This window comes from Cavia porcellus, unplaced genomic scaffold, assembly GCF_034190915.1.
Source record: "Cavia porcellus strain 051 isolate PalLab524CR breed Dunkin Hartley unplaced genomic scaffold, mCavPor4.1 scaffold_40, whole genome shotgun sequence".
In the NCBI taxonomy this organism is placed as follows: Eukaryota; Metazoa; Chordata; class Mammalia; order Rodentia; family Caviidae; genus Cavia; species Cavia porcellus.
Window position 1 is genome coordinate 9155561 of NW_026947523.1, and position 18088 is coordinate 9173648.

The 18088-nt window shown below is 56.8% G+C and overlaps 1 protein-coding gene across 1 annotated transcript; it reads left to right on the top strand.

Annotated features, from left to right (window-relative positions):
* On the top strand, nucleotides 1–11107 carry Dnal4 (dynein axonemal light chain 4). The gene is made up of 4 exons (XM_005003855.4): nucleotides 1–143; nucleotides 7348–7549; nucleotides 8941–9024; nucleotides 9991–11107. The coding sequence occupies exons 2-4, from the start codon at nucleotides 7481–7483 to the stop codon at nucleotides 10153–10155; spliced, it is 318 nt and encodes a 105-aa protein (XP_005003912.1). The 5' UTR covers nucleotides 1–143; nucleotides 7348–7480; the 3' UTR covers nucleotides 10156–11107.
* Nucleotides 11108–18088: the final 6981 nt, after the last annotated feature.

Sequence of the window (18088 nt, forward strand, 5' to 3'; positions counted from 1 at the left end):
CACCAATAAAAAGTAAACTTCTGGTCAACGTCCGGTGAGGGGCAGGACTTCCTCGCTGTTGCTAAGACACTCTTGTTTGCTCCTTGACAACCCAGGCGGGGGTGCGCTGGCTGTGGCCCCGGCTCCGGCCCCCGCGGGAACAGGTGAGGCCCCGGGGCGCGGCGGGCAGCCAGGCGGGGAGGGCTAGTCTGAAGGGAGGGCGGGAGGCTACGCGGGGAGGACGAGGCCTCGCCCACCTTCGAGGCCCCACCTCAGTCTCCAGTCTGCTGTTCCCGTCCCAGGACCTCCCCCCACCCACCGTACTTGGGGACCTTCGAGGTGATAGATCCCCGTTGCAACTCTGCAGGCTGCCCCTCCTCTTCCCCGCAAGGCCCTGTCCAGTTTTGTGCTCCCACATCTTTCCTGATCCGACACCCCCCAGCACCCTACACCCCAACCTTCGCACAGTAAGCCCCGCTGTCTCCGCTTGACCAGTGGTCGTCATCGCCTCCGCCCAGACCACTTGGCTTGGAGAGTTGACGATGGGAACATCGGATTGGTCGTTTCCCTTTTGGGGCTTCAGTGTTCCCATCTGTAAAGGAGAAGTTAGGTTGAATGATGTCCAAGGCCTCTCTGACTCTGACCTTCTAAGACGTTATTCTTTGACCAAATCGTAGACTTTCCGGAGATTGTGCTCTCTGTGTGGGAATCTAATTTGGATTTCCATTTGCAGGCCTTCGCAAGTGTGGGGTCAGGATTTGTTACTTCCCTTCCTTTGTCTCTCTTCCCCACAATATCCCGCTCTGGGAAGCATTAAATAACCCCTTTTAATCTTCAGCTGTCATTTCTTCACTCCTCCCTGAGATCCGTATCTCTAGCTTTGATCTGGCCTGTATTTTGTGGTTAGGGACTCTCAGAGTGGAGGTTTGGGGGCCGGCAGTGACTAATAGGGGGATGTGATCATCGGACTTCTGCCTCTGTCGTCTACGATCAGTGATTTCCTACTTCTGACTAAATACCTCCGTTTGCGCATCTCGACGGCAACTAACACTCAGTAGTTCTAAAGTCAGACTGGCATGCTTCTCTACCTATGCATCTATTCTGCCTGGGTTCCCTGCCTCTGTCATGACATCACCATCCCCCTGGGGCCTCAAACACCACTCTGTTGTGCCCATGCCACTTGGGAAATACTGAGGTTGTTTTGCTTCTGCCTCTGTGAGGATCCTACATCCTCTTCTTCCCAAGGGTGCCACCTCGGTTCATGTATTCAGGTCCATAACTGTAGCTCCCTAACTGCTGTCTCTGTCTTGTCTCTTTATTGACTCAGTCTACCAGAATGTGCCACTGTGCCACCAACCCCCAAGAAAGCTCCAAAGGCTTCCCATTCCCCACCAAAAATAATCCACACTTCTTAATCTTGGGCTTCCAGGTCCTTCTGCACATCTACAACCCAGACCCAGCCTTGTATCCACTTTTCTTTGCCCTTTCTTGGCCAAATTCTATCCTCCAGCCAAACTGGATTGTTGGACATTTCATGAAGATGCCTTGAGCTTTCTGCCTTAGGAGCCCGGCGCTCTTTCCTATCTGGAATGTCACCTTACCTGACCACCTGCCAGAATTCACTCTCATTTTTTAAGCCCTAATTCTGTGCTGCCCCTGCCACCAAGCTTCTCTTCCCATTTTGTCTACCTCTGACACTTCTGATGCCAGCTAGCACAGCTCATGTCTCTGTGTTGGTCTTTATTTCAGTTGTAAGTTCGTTAGGACAGAGATTGTCCCTTAGCACTGAGTAGCTGAAAAGCATCATTTTCGAAGTCATAGATACTTGGGATTGAATCCTGCCTAGCTCTTTATCAGAGTTGTGTTTACCTGGAGAATGGAAAGTCGCTTTCCTCTTCTCAGCCCATCTGCCCATCAGTAAAATAAGGATAATAGAGGATAATAGAGCTCAGGGCAGTAAACGAGACCTGTGTATAAAATACCCCACCTGGTGCCTAGCTCACGATCAGTGCTTAGTAAGTATTGCATAACTGTACTAGGTCCTCTTCTTTGCTAGGAGACAAATAAAATATAATTTAATTCTAGTTTGGATTTTTATTTTTGGCTTTCTGCCATGTGCCAGACCCTGGACTCTGTGCCCTGGGCCAAGTAGAGGAGATGAGACCAAGTTCCTCAGTCCCAGAGAATTCCCTAGACTCATGACTCAGGGTGACATCGTGATCGGTTGTGAGATGTCTCTGGCAGTTAGCAATGGTGAATGAGTCTTTAAGAAATAAATCAGCGCTAAGTCCAGCCTGTGTCTGTGCTAATGTCACCTGTGGTCCCATCTGTCCAAGTCTGCTCTGTCCAAGAAGCAGGTGAAGGCCGTATAACTCACTGTCTGTCTAAGCAGCTGTTGGTGCAGAGCCGACGGCCGCCACAGCTGTGCCTGTTAGGCGTGTGTCTCAACAAAAGCCTTTGGTACTTCCTCCACACTCAGTGTGTTGGTGAGGGTACACCACGTGGGTCAGCGTTTATCACGTGGCGCTGAACAAAGAGAATGTCAAAACTGCTGATCTAGACGAGTCTGCCAGTGTGTCTTCCCTCTCCCTCCTTGCTTCTCCCTTTGCTTCTGTTCCTGCCTTTGTGTCTCTTCCCCAGTCTGAGGCACGGCAGGTTTTTCCCTGGACCTCAGTTGAAATCACAAACAATAAGGATTATGTTCAAAACAGAACAAAGCAACCTTTGTGTGCTGCATGGGAACGGCCGCTGTCTTTCCCTGAGAATGTCTGGCCTTTATTCAGCAATTCCATCCTTGTTACTTTTTCACTTACCTCTTTTGTAGGAGATGACATGTCCCGAATGTTCGGATTTAGTGAAACTGGTTCACGGTCACCCTGTGTTTGCTGTCCCCTCTAACCTAGTCTGGGAAAGCCGGCTTCTGAGTACCTGGTCTTCCCATCGTCACTTGACTCCACTACTGACATCTGATGACTGTCCCAAAGACCTTGGGCACTCTTTCCCCTCACCTTTCCAGCTGTTTGGTAGAAGGCTCAGGGTAGATGTGTCAGGAAAAGCAGCGATGACCAAGGGACACAGATGTGTGTCCCTGACACATTTCCCTGGTGGAAGCAGGAAGACCTAGCTGGCTGGCTGGTGGGTGGGTGCTGACAGAATCAATTTGGGTTCCTCCCTTCTTCCAGGAGAGAAGGCTCAGAAGGTAAAGTTAGGAGAGCAGATCAAGGCTCAGGTCTTGGCTCTGCCACGGCTTGCTGTGCACTCTCAAGCCAGCCTCCAAACCTCTCTGAGCTCAGGCACCTTGGCTGAGAGCTGAGAGCCGACCCTTCCCTCCAAGGTTGAAATGGGACCCTGAGTGTGTAAGCCCATGTCATTACTGCCACCCTTGCGTGGCCCAGGCAGGGCTTTGCCCAAGGTCCTTGTGACTCCCCTGCTTCTGCATTAACACTGTGCTTTGCAGTAGCAGGATGCAGGAAATGTTGGTTCGTTGGGCTGATCTGTGAGAGGCTACAGAAGTTCCCCCATTTCTGCTGCCCAGTGCCAAGAGCTGATACCAGCAGGTAGAGCCTGTGCCTGTTCCCAGTTTCCCATTGACAGACTGAGGCAGAGAGAGGCAGGCGTGTGTCTGAAATAGCCAAGCTGAGCTTGCAGACGTGCCTGGAGCCCGAGTCGGAATCCCCCAACACGTGTCCTACCAGCTGCCCAGTGGGCTTCTTGAGTGAATGTGACCTAAGAACTAGGAATGGCCCAGGCTTTGAGTCTCAGGGAAGGCAGATCCTTTCAGCTTGATTTCCCATCCCTCCCACATCCCCAGCCTCTGAAGGCTTCTCCTCAGCCACTTCTAGAGCAAAATAGCAAATGGTAACAGAGGTCAGCCCCATAGACACGCAAGACAGGGGCGCTGGCTTTGACAAGGCGATGAGGGACAGCGACATCTGTGCACCCTTGGAGCACACAGAGGGCCCTGGGAGAGTGGGAGAATAAAGGGGGACAGGAGACAGCGAGGCTGCCCCGGGCTGGGGTGCCACCAAGGGCCGGATGCCATGGGCTCGAGCTCCAGTGCCTGGCAGGTTCGAGTACCCTGGCCGAGCACACTTGTATTATTAGAAGGCTCTTTCCAGCCTGACACAGCTTCTTTGAGGCACATGCTCATTCACAGGGGAGATTGATAAGGTTATTAAAGCTCCGAGCTCTGCTATTTTTGGTAGCACCCTTTCAGCAGGACTTTTAATCATGGCCGAACGACTGTACTGTACTTTAATGATGAAACGTCATAAAAAATTCCCCTACCTTTCTATAAATGGAAGCATCTCTACAACTCTTCCTTTTTATTTGCTAAATCTCGTCCCTTTTGGGTCCCCAGAAGCATACGTAGTAGTTAGGAAAAGCTATTAATAAAGACATCATGCTCCTTAGTAATGAGTAATGTTAATAATTGAGTGATGTTGACCAAGCCCTGGCCAATATGCTGGCAGAAGTAGGGGCAGGCGGGGGTGCCCAGAAGAGAGCTTTAACATTTCCAAATGCCCATGAGCAGAGGCTGGGCCACGGGGATGGGGTGTAGCCTTCTGTCTGCACCTTCAGGGGTGTAGCAAGGCCTGGCCTAGATGACCTGCCCCAGGCGACAAAGCAGGAAAGTGGGCAGAGCTCGGCTCCTTTTCAGAACTGACACCAGACCCAAAGATTCCAGGCCTGGGCCTCTCTGTTCTCAGCTGCCCCGTAACTGCCAGGGCTGGTGGCATCCCCTGCTTTGCTCCAAGAAGAATGGGCTTTGGTGCACCTGCACCACCCCGAGGTCTGCTGATTGTCCAGCAGAATTCTCTAGCGGGGAGGCAGCTGCCACGGCCCTCGACCACCCCAGGACAGCGCTGCACAGTTGTGACTTCTCTCCTGCCTCCTGCCTGCCAGCACATTTCAGCTCTGAGAGTGAACTGAATCAAGCTGAAATCTTTAGGCGGAAATTGCCCAAGCAGCTATTTCACGACTTAAGTTGTTCCCACTTCAAACTCTCAGAGGTAGACAAAGCAGAAGGCCCCAGTACTCTCCTCTCGGCCCGGCAGCCACCAGCTTCGCTCACGCCTCCGAGGTGGAGGACAAAGCAGTTAAGAGGCCAACACTGAAGCCAGGAGACGAAGCCTGGCCTTAACGTTCCTGAGGACAGACAGTTGGCTGCGTGCTGTGAAGTAAGAAGCCTGACCAGCAAGTAGAAAGAGATTGAGCTTGGTAATCTGCCAACTCATATGTAGAGACAAACAAAAACTGCTAATATCTGGGTGGTACAAATGCCCAGAATGATGAGATAAGAGGAACCATCTGTCCCCGGGGAAATCAAAAAATAGCAGTGAACAGTAAGGTCTGCAGGGTGGCAGCCTCGCTCGAGGGAGCTGACTGAATGGGGTGACACAGGTGGCTTCAGAAGCTTCAGAGAGAGGGAGGCAAGTGAGAGCCAGGAGGGGGGCCCAGGACCCAACCAGGCCACGGTCACAGGAGGAAGCAGACACTGAAACAAGGGACAGTCAGACATTCCCGTCACTGTCAGGCTCACGGGGGCACCGTAGTGGTCAGGGCTACCCGCGCGTGGTGTGCGCACCGTGTGTTTGCAGTGAGAGGCGGAGGAGCCTCACCAGCCCTGCTGCTCCTACCGAGTGACCTCGGACCAGCGCCATCGTCCCCCGCCTCTGTTCACACGGCCCTGACTTCCAGGGCCATTGCAGTGATGCGCCATAAATACATGTCACGGGCTGCAACAGTGGCTGGCCCAGCACCCTAATACACGGCACCTGTCACTACTTACCTGTAGTCCCAGCTGCTAAGACGAAGAGGCAGGCGCATCTTTTGAGCCCTGGAACTTGGAGTCAGCGTGGGTAACAGTAAAAAACCATCCCTTAAAAGACTTGGAAATAACATGTATATATAAATTACATACATGTGTGTGTGGAGAGTACCTACCTGTCCTTACTGCTTGGCATCTTGCAGTTCAGAATAACATTAGAGTAACATTACTAACTTGCTTGTTCAATGTAGATTGTTTTTAAAAATTACCAATGTGGTGATTTGTGTGCATGCACTTTTTCTGGGATAAAAAGCCCTTGGGGGGCTGTGGATTTAGCTCAATGGCATAAGCGCCTGTCTGGCAAGCAAAAAGTTATGAGTCCAATACCCAATACCAAAAGAAAAAAAAAAAAAAAACCTTGGAATTATAGGATAAATTGCATTGCAGGATGACAGACACCCAGGCCCGCACAGTGGCTCACAGGTGTGTTCCCAGCACGGAGAGAGATTGTCCCAGGAGGATCACAGTTTCAAGTTCTGCCTGGACAGTTAACAAGACTCCATCACAACATAAAAAACCGAAAGGACTTAGATGTAGCTCAGTGCTAAGAGGACCTTTGAATCTGATCCCTTGCAAAAAAGAAAGCGAAGGAAAAAAAAAGGCGACACCAGACTTCAGAGCCCTGTCTGTTATTAGATAACTAGATCTGGTGAGGTGACGCTCATGTCCATATAAAGTTGACTTTTGGCATGAGGAGTTGTTTGTTTTTTGTTTCTGTTTTTTGAGACAGGGTCTCGCTATGTAGTCCAGGCTGGTTTGAACTTTCGATCCTCCTGCCTCAGCCTCCCATTGCTGGGATTCCAAGTGTGTGCCACCACGCCCGGCTATCTTTTTAGTTTATGTGTAAGGCATCCTCATTTCACTGTCAGACCCACATGCAGCCTCTCATTTGATTCCCTGGGAACCAGAGAGAGGGCACAGCCACTTGTCAGGTAAAATACCCAGTGCCTGGCACTGTGCTTGTTGCTGTCCGCGCCCTCTTCCCGTGTTCTCAGGACAGCCGTCACTCATGAGGCTCAGAGACCTCATGCTGTCCTGCTGATCAGTACCAGTGCACAGTCCACCCAAGCACCAGGCCAACCAGCCAGGCCTGGTAGCCTGAGAGGGGACAGTCAGGGAGCCTGGTGTGCCAGGCAGGGCACTGAGCATCTAGCCCCCTTCCCACTCCCTGCGCGTCAGGCCCTGCGGAGGTGGTCTCTCTTGGTGATAAGCTCAGCTTGTCCCAGGTCCCTGAGCACGTGACCCCCAGTCACGACTCCAGGAGGAAGGCCGGCCTGTCTCGAGCTTTTGTTCATCGCCAGCTCATGGCTGTCGCAGGCTTGGCGCGTAGTCAGTCTCTGCCCTGATGGTGACAGTGTGTTCTTACAGCCCCGCGCCTTGACTCACTCGCTCACTCGTCTGCAGACGCGCTGGCCATTTGGGAAGGGATGCGGAGGAGTGGAGACGGGAGGTGTCAAACTGTTGCGGAGACGTTTCTAATTTGTGATGTGTGGTGTTCAAGCCAGCTCTTCTGCTCCTGGTTTTCCTGTTTTCTGCAGCACCCCCTGGGGAAAGACTCTCTCCGCTCCTACCCACTTGGCAGGGCCCGCTTCCTGACTCTTGGGGCGTCTTGGTTGCCAGCCCCAGCACCTCCTGAGAGCCCCCTCCTCCAGTGGTCACGGTGGAAGGATCATGGGGGAGACGGAAGGGAAGAAAGACGAGGCTGACTATAAGCGCCTGCAGACCTTCCCGCTGGTCAGGGTAAGCCCCAAGGCGGGGAGCCCGCGAGAGGAAGTGCTGTGCATCCCCTGCAGGACAGCATCGAGGGAGGGGAAGGGCTCTGCCCACTCACATCTGAATATCAAGGAGGCGACAGTGATTCATCTTCTCATCCATCCATTCATCCACCACATATGTGTTCTGGCCACCTGCCCCGTGCAGAGCCCAGTCCTAGACCCTGTGGAGAGAGTGGCAAACAAAGCAGGTGACAGCCTGGCCCACGTGAAAGGATGCTTAGAGGACACAGCGGCAGGCCACAAGTGCTAGAAAGAAAGCTAGAGCAGGTGATGGGGCAGGAGAGAGCACTGGCTTCCAGAGAGGCCGCTCAGATCGGAGACCCGAATCCAGCTGGGGGCAGCTGGCAAAAGTGGGAAGGGCATTCTCAGGGCACACAGCAGGCACGGGAAGCCAGGCTGAGCCTGGCACTGCAGAGGGGCAGAGAGGAGGCCGTGGGGTGCCGGGAGGGCAGCAGGATGAAGATCATAGTGACGGGGGGGGCTGGTCTCTGCAGGCCTAGCTGGTGGCCACGGCGAGGACTCCTGTGGGCACTGTGGGATCTGTCCTGAGGCCGGAGGGCATCTGTAGGCAGCTTTTGGGAAGTGGATGGGTACCAGAGTGGCAGTGGGGATACAGAGGGGACGCTTCTGCAGAGTCCAGATGCAGGGTGAGTGGGGCGTGACCAGAGTCAGGACCACCTCTGCAGGCAGAGAAGTGGCTCGCTGTGGACGGGCTTGAGTTTGTTCTTTCCCAAACAATGGGGAGAAAAAAGGGCGTCAGTTACCAAGAAAGGGAAGACGTAGGAAGAGTGCGTTTGGGGGAAAATCACGTTGTTTTTCAGACACTGAAGTGAGGTTGCCAAGTGGGAAGTTGGACGTGGGAGTCCACAGCCCAAGGAAAAGATCAGAGCTGGGGATGGAAATGTAGGGCGTGTCTGTCCCTTGGCGAAGACCTAGGTGTGTGGAAAGGGACAGAACCCCAAAGGACCGTGGCTGGAGAAGGAAGAGGGCAGAGCCGGGCCCGGGAGGAGGGGGAGAACCGGGATTGGAAAGGAGCAGCTGGTGAGACAGCAGGAAACCAGGAGCACTCACGAGTGGCCGGTGTCTCTCGGACACTCCCACAGCCCAGTGTCCTGCGTCCCGCCACCCTTCCTGCTGTGTCCACTGCCTGGAACGCCGTCCCTTGCAGGGGGCCCTGGACACCAGGGCTCAGCTCCCTCCCATGCACCTTTGTCCTCAGTCAGATGAGTCACCTGCCAGGGCTGCACCAGGGGAACTACCTGGTGTCCATGCCTTAAGCATGGACCTGTAGGCCAGCCAGGAAGGCCAGGTCGTGGGCTGAGCCTCTCTCTGTTTGTCTCCCCACCTTGTCTCTAGCATTCGGACATGCCAGAGGAGATGCGAGTGGAAACCATGGAGCTGTGTGTCACAGCCTGTGAGAAATTCTCCAACAACAATGAGGTACTCATTAGGGCAGGTGGCCCTTGGAACTGGGGTCCCTGGGGGTGAACACAGTGGCCCCAGACCCCCTTAGCCAGAGCCCTGCTGGAAGTGTCACAGGCTGGGGAGGTGGGGAGAGAGGAGGCTAATGGTGATGACAGGAAGGCCGGTGGGGTCTCTATACCCCCCTGTCCCCGGCCCCCACAAGCAGGCCACCAACTAGGGCTCCTTCCAGGCTCCATCCACCCAGGCGTTCATCTGTACATCCATCCATCCATCCGTCCGTCCGTCCAGAAAGCTCCTTGCCAGGCACTGCTTGGGGCTGAGGCGGAAGCTGTTGGCCTTGGCCCCCAGTGTCATCCATCTGGTGGCAGTAAGAAAGAAGGCAGTGACCAGCAGCCCTGGCCAGTGCGAGCTCAGGCTACGCCCAAGTTCAGAGCCTGCTCCAGCCTCGCCTCGGCGCAGGGGCCTGCTCTCCGCCCTCCTTACCGGGCCAGTCTCAAGGATTTAGTTACTGAGACAAAGGGACCCAAGTGCTCTCTTCGTGTGGTGCCTGGCGTGATGGTGGGTGCATAGCGGGTACCTGAGCCTCTGTCCTCCCCAGGCCGCCTCTGCATGCTGGGGGGGCTTTGGAGGAAGCCAGCATGGGAAGCAGTGGGCTGTCACCACACCTGGGACAAGCAGTCTGTCTGTCCCTGGAGCCCACTAAACCTGTGAGGCAAAAGCCTTTCAGCAGGCACCCTGCCAGGATGATGGTGACCCCACGCTCCAATGCTCTCACGTCTCGCAGGTGCCACTTCTGTGGCCCTGAGGACAGGCAGCCTGGGGGGTCCCAGCTCACTTCCCGTCCCTGTGCAACAACCTGGCCTGGACGCCCTCTCTGATGGTTCTGTGCAGAGCAGCAGGAACAGGGCTGCAGGTCTGCCACTTGCCAGAAGCTCGAGCTGGGTTTCTCCCTCCCTCTGACACGCGGCCTCTCCCTTGCAGAGTGCCGCCAAGATGATCAAGGAGACGATGGATAAGAAGTTCGGCTCCTCGTGGCACGTGGTGATCGGTGAAGGCTTTGGCTTTGAGATCACGCATGAGGTGAAGAACCTCCTGTACCTGTACTTCGGGGGGACCCTGGCCGTGTGTGTCTGGAAGTGCTCCTGACACTCTGTCCCTGCAGGGCCTGTTCCTGCCTCTCCTCCGGGATAGGCGGGGGCAGGTCCTGGCCTTTCTAAGGAGAGTTTGGGGTCTTTTCTTTTGTCCTTGTGTGCCCGTTTCCTGAGCCATGCCCAGTGTGTGAATCTGTGGACATCTCTACCCCCAGGCTCCCAGCCATCTCCCGATGAATCCTGAGTGGTAGCCAGGGCAAGGGCAGCGTCTCTGCAGGGGCGGGGAGGGGACATGTGACAGGGTAAAAGGGTGGGGAGCTGGGGTTTTTCCCAGAGGGACACGCCAGTCCCGCCTTTCCCCAGAGCTGCTGTCCTTTAGCATCTGGGGAGCCCAACTGTCCTTCTGTCCCCAGTACTGCTAAGAGGTGCCAGTGTCCTTGTTGTTCGTGGTCATATGGATGTGGCCCCAAAAAGGAGCCTCTCTCAAAGGACACAGGCAGCTTCTCCTTGTCCTCCCGGGACACAGTGACCACCCACACCCATAGCCCTTTCCCCAGCTTGATCCTGGGCTGAGCCAGCAAACACCACGTCTCATGGGACCCGTGGCGCCACAGCCGGGGTTTGGCAGGAGGACCAAGCAGGCTTCTGGCCTCGGGCGCTTGAACCTTCAGTAGAGCCGCGACCTTGCGAGGCCAAGCGCACATGCGCAGTTGAGAGGCAGGTGCTGGGGCGCGTGCACGGCCCCCACGCACGCTCAAGTGTCACTGAGCTCCGGTGAGGCGCGGCCAGGAGGGCTCTCGCGCGGCCGCTTCAGCAGGGAACCTGGCCGCCAGTGACTTAGCATCAGGGACCGCGTGCCGATTTGTACTCCGTATCTCTGCCGGGTTTTCTAGATTCTTTTTGAGTGTGGGGAGAAGGGTTTTAGTAGAAGGGTGAATCCTATTTTACACAGCGGTCTTATTTATATAAATGTCTTGGTTTTTACAATTAAAATTACCAAAAACTGACCTCCATCTCCAGCCTCTTGAGACCGGGGGAGGCTGCTTCTGGCTAACGAGCCACCAGGAAGCCCACTCAGCGCTCCCCCGGGCCAGTGCTGACCAAACCCCTGGATAGTGGTGTGCACACCCGCACCCTGTAACCGCGCTCAGCATGTGTCTATGGAACTGCTGTGGGGTGCCAGGGCCCAAGGGCTGGGCACAAAGAGGGGAAAGCAGTGGGTGGTCTTGCCCTCCGTGAGTGCGGACTGCTGCAGGGGACCACTCAGGTGTGAGGAGAGGTTTGACAGAGGGAGTCTAGGGCCTTCCAGGAGGAGGGGACAGCCCCAGGTGCAGGCTCAGAGTGAGGTCCCCGGCCTGGCGGAGGCCGGGAGCCTGCATGTGAAGGAAACTCAGCCTTTTGCCAAAGGGGGAACAGCTCAGGTCCCAGGGGAGCAGAGCAGCACAGAGGTGAGAAGGGCGTGCGTGGGGCAGGCACATTTTGGGACATGAAGCCCCGTTCAGCTTGGCCCTAGTCCTAGTCTCAGACCAGGGCACACTGGGTACCGTAGATGGCCAGGGTACCCAAGGGCCCAGCCCAGCTGCTCCCTAAGGAGCGCGTCCAGGAGTGGCTCACACCTGCTCCTGGACCATGATCACCTGTCACCGCCCCAGGCCAACCACAGCCAGCTGGCTCGAGGGCCAGTGTGCCCCCAGGTCTCGGAAAGGGCAGCTCCCTGAGCCCTGGCCTGCTCTGGCTGAGTCTGTGCCATGCTGTGCCACACCAGATGCTGCCAGGGAGGTGGGCGACAGCGCAGATGGGAGTGGAAGGAGTTCAGGGTGGGGGTGGCACGGGAGGCAGAGAGGCGGCGCCAGGCCCGGAATAGCTGCGGCTGATGAACCGCCTGCTGGCATCTGTTCTCTATCTGCAGCAAGTGGGAGCCAGCACACGCAGTGGGCGCCACCTGTAGCCAAGTGGCGAGCTGGTGGCCAGGAGTGTGGCCCCAAGGTGCAGGGATCTGGCTCAGGTCACCCCGTTCTTCAGAACACGCTGCCTCAGCTGCCTTGTCTGTAAAGTGGGGACAGAAAGCACCTCCCTCTCAAGTGCCAGGAGGCACGGGACAGTGTGGAGCTACTAGCACCCTGCCAGCCTGTGCTGTCACCACTGGGCACCTCTCTTCTACCTCTGGATGTGGGGTGCCAGCAGCCAGCTCCCTGGGACCGGTGCAAACTCACCAGGATTGGGGCCTGGGCAGGGGCCAGCCCTCGAAGGCATGCAGGATAGCAGAGCCTCTGGCAGCGAGCACCTTACCACCTGGTCACAGTGTCACCCCACGGACCCCTCCTGCATGCAGAGTAGCCTGGCCATGGTGAGCCAGGTCGGGCAGGCCCACGGCAGGCCTGTCTCCAATGGCTCTCCTCCCTCTGCCCCCCAATCCCTTGCCAATGCGGTCCCCTGGCCTTCACTGGGGGCTGCTTGATGGGCTGGTCCTGCCTCTGTGGCCAATGGCTCACAGCTGAGAGTGGGACGGGGATTGGAGTGGAAAGCAGCGCATAGTGAAGTCACTGTTGGTGGGGAAAAGTGGGGTTCAGGGAACCGGGGTTCAGAGAAGGGAGCAGCTCTTGCTGACTGGCGTGCTGGCGAAGGCTGCAGGCGGAGGAGGCATTGGGCTAGGCCTGGGCATCCCGACGACAGGGCGAGGGTGGGCCGAGGGAAGAGGTGCCCACTGCTGGAGGCAGCGGCAGGGGCAGAGCAGAGCTCAGGAACCTCGAGGTGGCCGGCAGTTGGCAGATCTCGGTGCGAGGGAGGGAAGGGCGAAGTGGGCAGTTTTTAGCTAGGAAGCAGCCCCGGCAGGCCCTGAGTGCCAGCCTCACAGCCCCTGCTCTCCCGGTGCCGACAGCCTCAGCGGGTCTCTGTTCACCTGTGTGGTGCTCCGGGCCAGGTCCCCATGCCCGTGGACACCATGGTCCCTTTCCAGTTCCGCCACCTTCTGACCCCCCACCCCGCAGCAGAGGCTCCAGTGTGTTCTTAAAGGAGTCAGCGGCCACAGGCCCACTGCGAGAGACCATTCAGATCCCTGAGCCACAGGCCTCACAGGGTGCAGGATGGGAGTGGGGGGCCCTGACTGCTAGTGTGAGCAGATGAGGCATGAGGGCAGGGCAGGGAGACCCCAAGTGCCCAGAGAAAGCCTTGAGGTGGGCGTGCTGCAGGCCTTTGAAGCTGGCAGTGGGGCTTCGAGAATCTTATGGGGAATATTTAATATCACCTTGCAAAGGTGCATGGGAACTCCAGCGGCTCACTGAACTGACTTTCTGTTCCTCAGTGACTGACCCTGCAGGTAGGGGATGTCTGGGAGTGAGGTCTCAGCCTAAGCCAGTGTCCCCCACCCTGGCCACTAAGCGTAGGCAGCATGACAGAGCTCTGTCCTGCGTGGAAGCCGGAAGCGGCCACACCCCTGTCCCCCACACTCCCCCAGGTTGGGAGGGGGCGGGAGTTTCCTTTTGTCCTCATCCCGTATTTAAAGCAACCACCTCCCACTGCCAGCTGCCGGCTTCAATCCTTAGAAAGGCAGTGTATGGGGCGGGGGCGGGGGGGGGGGGCTGAGCCTGGGACGCACATGATTGGAATTATTATTAATAATAGCCCAACTTGTCAGCACTCCAAGTGTGCCAGGTGCTGTCCTAGCGTGCTGCATGCTGGGTCTGGGGTTGCTCCGCCCAGGGCGGCTCCTGTGCCTCTTACAGGTGCATTGAGGATTGTAGCAGAGCCAGGATCTGCCCTGGGCCTGTGACCCCAGAGCCCCAGCTCCGGTGGCTGCTGCCAGCAGGGACAGCAGCTTGCTCCTCTGATGCCAAGATCCCCTACCTGCAAAGTAGGACCCACAGTGCCTGCCCTGCCTCCAGGGTCAGCCATGGCGTCTGTGGCCATGAGTGGGCAAGTGTTTGTGTCGTGTTGTGTTTTTGAGACAAGGTCTAACTGTATAGTCAAGGTTGGCTGAAAACCCATGAAGATCCTCCTGCCACAGCCTCCAACTGCTAATTACAAGGATGCATCCCATGTCTGACTTGCACAAGTGCTTTGAACTTACCAGGGCTGGGGGGAAGATTTGGATCAGGCCCAGTGTGGGTGCTGCCCCACTGTGACCTCCACTCTGGTAAATTTGGGGATCTGGAAGACTGGGCCCCTGAAAGCACCTGGGGCCCACAGAGCCAAAGCCAGGGAGACAGGGTGACCATAAACAACACCCTGTCTGGTGACTGAGGCCCCACATGGTGGGGACCAGACCCTGCCACTTCATACTGGGCCAGAAAAGACAGTGCACATGAAGACCAAGCAATGTCCCCACCCTGTGGGTCGGAGATTCTGTGAGGTCCTCCTTCCCTCCCTATGGGAAAGGTTCGCAGGTCACCTGACAGGCTAGAGTGGAGCTGGCTGGGCCCAGGTGCACCAGTGGTTAGGGGAGGCAGCAAGAGTGACGCCTGCCCCTCTGGGCCTCCTTCCCCTCTGCACCCTGGACACCAATCCAGGCCGTCACTTTGCGTCCTCCCCATGCCATGTCTTCTGGCATGGTGTCTGCACCTGCGCACTGCTCCGTGGCCAGGACTGTCCTTTCTGTGTCTGCAGTGCCTGGCCAGGACATGACAGAAATGTGGCCAGCAAGAAAGTGGATAACATGGGGCTGGAGATTTAGCTCAGCAGCATAAGCACCTACCTTGCAAGCAGGTGGTCGTGAGTTCGATCCCCGGTACCGATAACAATGAAAAAGACAAAAAAAAAGAAAAAGAAAAAGAAAGTGGATAACAGGAGGGATGGCTGGGTGGATGGACAGATAGGGGTGAGACGGTGGAAAAGATGGAAGAAACTCCCCAGGAGGCTGCCAGGCTCATGAGATGAGGCACACTGGACCACTGCCTGACCTGTGTCCTTTGATTTCTGATACCTTCTGCCCAGTTTCTAGCCTGTCACAAAAGGGCTCAGGTTTGTTTGGGGCTCACTCGGTCATTCCCCTCTGACCTGGTTCCTAAGAGAAGGTGAAATCCACGCAGCACAGCTGGGGTGGAGTTGGCTTTGCAGTGAGCCCTGCCACTTGCCAGCCATGTGGCCTTTTAAGTCCCTTTGTCCCCGAGCAGAAACTGTGGAGAAGTCCTTGCACTCCGAGCCCAGAGGGAAATTGTAATAACAAGGGCTAGGACAGCAGTTGCACGGTGGGACCTGCTCCTTGGGTTGACTGTGTGACAGCTCTCAGCCTCACCTGCACTTGGGGACCGATTGCTGCCCTACTGTCCTGGTGGCCTGTGTCACTTAGCACCTACTTCATGACATCCAGCAAGTCCTGGGCCCTGGGCAGGGGATACCAGAGCCCCTCGAGGTCTGGGGGATGCAGACTCTGAAGGGCTCTGTGGAGGAGGGCAGGATGCAGGCTCACCAGGAGCCCAGCTGAAGCATGGAGCCTCCCACTTTGCACTGTCCAAGCCCACAGCACTTGTGGAGCCACAGAGCCTGTGTCACGTGTGGCCTGCACGGGGCTGAGCACTGCTGTGCACTTGGTGTTCAGGGCAGGGTTGTGAGGTGAATGCCCTGTCCTCCCGCCCCTCACCAGGACTTCCCATCCATTCTTTGTACCAGGTTCCATTGGGAACAGGGGACAGTGTGACATCATTGCCACCCTTGAGTCCCAGCAGTTAGGCAGCCATGGGAGCCAACAGGGACGACTGTCTGCTAGTGGCATCATGGGGGGTTGCGCGAGTGGCCAGGAGGGGGCAGGTGCCAGAGGAGGGTCGTGGATCTGGACCCTCTGCAGGGCTTGGAGTCAGACACAAGCAGGGAGCCAGGGGTGTGCGTCATATAAATAACAAGGAGAGCGGGAGGTTTCCCCAGATCAAGGCCTTTTGGGATGGCCAGAGCAAGGACATCAGGAGTGGTGAGAGATGGCCCTGGAGAGGCTGCTGGGACCCAGACATTTGTGGGCCTCATGCACCAAGGTAAGAAGTAGACACGATGGTGTTAAAGGAGGTGACAGCATTCATGTGACAGGTTCAGCTGCCGGCGGGGTGGGGGAGGCAGTACTGCAAACCAGAGCTGGGCGCTAGATTCAGGGAGGTGACTGCACAGTGATCCATGGGTGCTGGAAGTCAGGTTCGGAGGAGGGTGTTAAGGATGCGAAGCAGGGGCTCCCGATCAGGTCTCCCCAAACCCTGGCTCAGGGCCCCTGGCGGCAGTGAGACCAGGCCCAGGGTGATGTCATGCGTGCCAGGCAGACATTCATCCCCTCCGGCTTGCTGGGGGCCTTTCTCCCTCGTGCTCCACCCCTGGCTAAAGGCTGGATGAAGCCGCTCCTGCCCTCAGGCAACATCCCTGCCTGCCGGGGCCTCGACCACAACCCCAGCAGTGAGCTTTCGTGGGCTGCAAGTCCAGGGAGCCCAGGAGGGGCGCCCTTGACACAGGACTAGGCCTGGGGAAGGAAGGAGGGATTTGGGGGATGCCACCCAAGGGCTAAAGGGGCGGGGCCAAGAAGATGCGGGCAGAGCTGAAGGCTCCCAGTGGTAATCGAGTGCCTGTGAGGCTGAGCTCATGAACTCCTGGGGCTGCACTCCCAGCCCGAAAGCTTCCCCGCTACCCCAGTGACATTCAGCCCCTTTTGTTTTCAGTGCCAGAACCCAGGGCCTCCTGCATGCTAAGCAAGCACTCGCCTACCGAGCCACACTTCCAGCCCTCTTCATGCATTCAATGACAAGGTCTCCCTGAGCTGTCCATGCAGGCCTTGAACCTGCAGTCCTCCTGCCTCAGCCTCCTGAGTAGCTTGGGTTACAGGCATGATCTGTCACACCTGGCTGTCACCAGCTCTTCACCTGGCTTGCAAGACCTGGCCTGACCTGGTCCCACTGCCGTTCAGCAGGGCCAGGGTCTTATGCCCCAGAATCAGCAGGTTCCGAGATGACCCCAGGACACTGCCCACTCGGCTCTACCTGCCCATCCACGGAGATGGGCTTTTCCCAGCCTGACCTGCTGTGCCCCCCAGCAGGGAGGGAAGCTTGTGACCCCAAACCCTGCTCTCTCCAACCTCATCTTTAACTTACTGTCCAGAAGTATGGTAGTGCAACCTGTAAGCCCAGCCTGCAGGAGGCTGAGGCAGGAGGGTCACCACAAGCTCAAAGTAAGCCTTCCCTTCATAGTGAGTTCAGGGCCACCCTGCCTATATAGTGATACCCTGCCTCAAAAAATCAAAAAAGGAGTAGGCAGAGGAGGATTGGCTGTAGTCACCTGGGACAACGTAGCCCAAGCTAATCATGTGGTGCCCCAGCCACCAGCAGGCCCTTCCCAAGCCGGAGAGATGAGGGCCTGGGTGGGTGACCAGCTCAGCTCTGCTGCTGTGAAGCTGTGCGTCCTCAGGGCCAGCCACGCCACTCCGGGCACACCTCACTTCGTGTTCCAGGAACACTGTGTGCTGTTGAACTGGTCCCCTGCCTCAGGCTCCCTGCAGCCTTGACCTCTGCATGGTAAATTCTCCAACCATTCCATCCAGTTCTTCCTCCCAAAGAAGCGCTTTCCTCTGCGGCCCTGAGCCCAGGGACGGCCCCTGCCCAGCTGGCGGTCCAGGGCGACCTCTGGTGGCTGTTTGTGGGTATCACATGTATCACGGAGCCTGCGCTGGCTGGGCACTGGGAGCATTAGGATTGCAGGGACTGGGAGGCCTGGCTGGAGGGCGCGCCCCGCCCTTTGAGGCCCAGTGGGCCACAGGCGGCATCTTTGGGTTCTTCAGGCCCAAATGAAAAAAGATGTGGTGGCTTCAAATTAGTCAGACCCAACTTCTTTCTGCTTTCCGTTTGCAGACATTTTATTGAGCGCCTAGTGCATACCCTGCTCCATAGGTACTGAGGCAGCCAAGTGCTGTAGGCCAGCCGGGCCCGGCACCCCTTTCCCACACGGGGCCCACTCCACGTGCTCTTGCCCCTGAGCGAGCAGGGAACTGAGGACAGTACCAGGCACACATCTCCCTCCGCCCACACTCT

Bases quoted from the DNA above. Each gene is read 5' to 3' on its own strand.
- Dnal4 (XM_005003855.4), top strand. From the start codon at position 7,481: ATGGGGGAGACGGAAGGGAAGAAAGACGAGGCTGACTATAAGCGCCTG. The intron at 7,550-8,940 runs GTAAGCCCCAAG...CCTTGTCTCTAG, and splicing joins AGACCTTCCCGCTGGTCAGG to CATTCGGACATGCCAGAGGA. The intron at 9,025-9,990 runs GTACTCATTAGG...TCTCCCTTGCAG, and splicing joins AATTCTCCAACAACAATGAG to AGTGCCGCCAAGATGATCAA.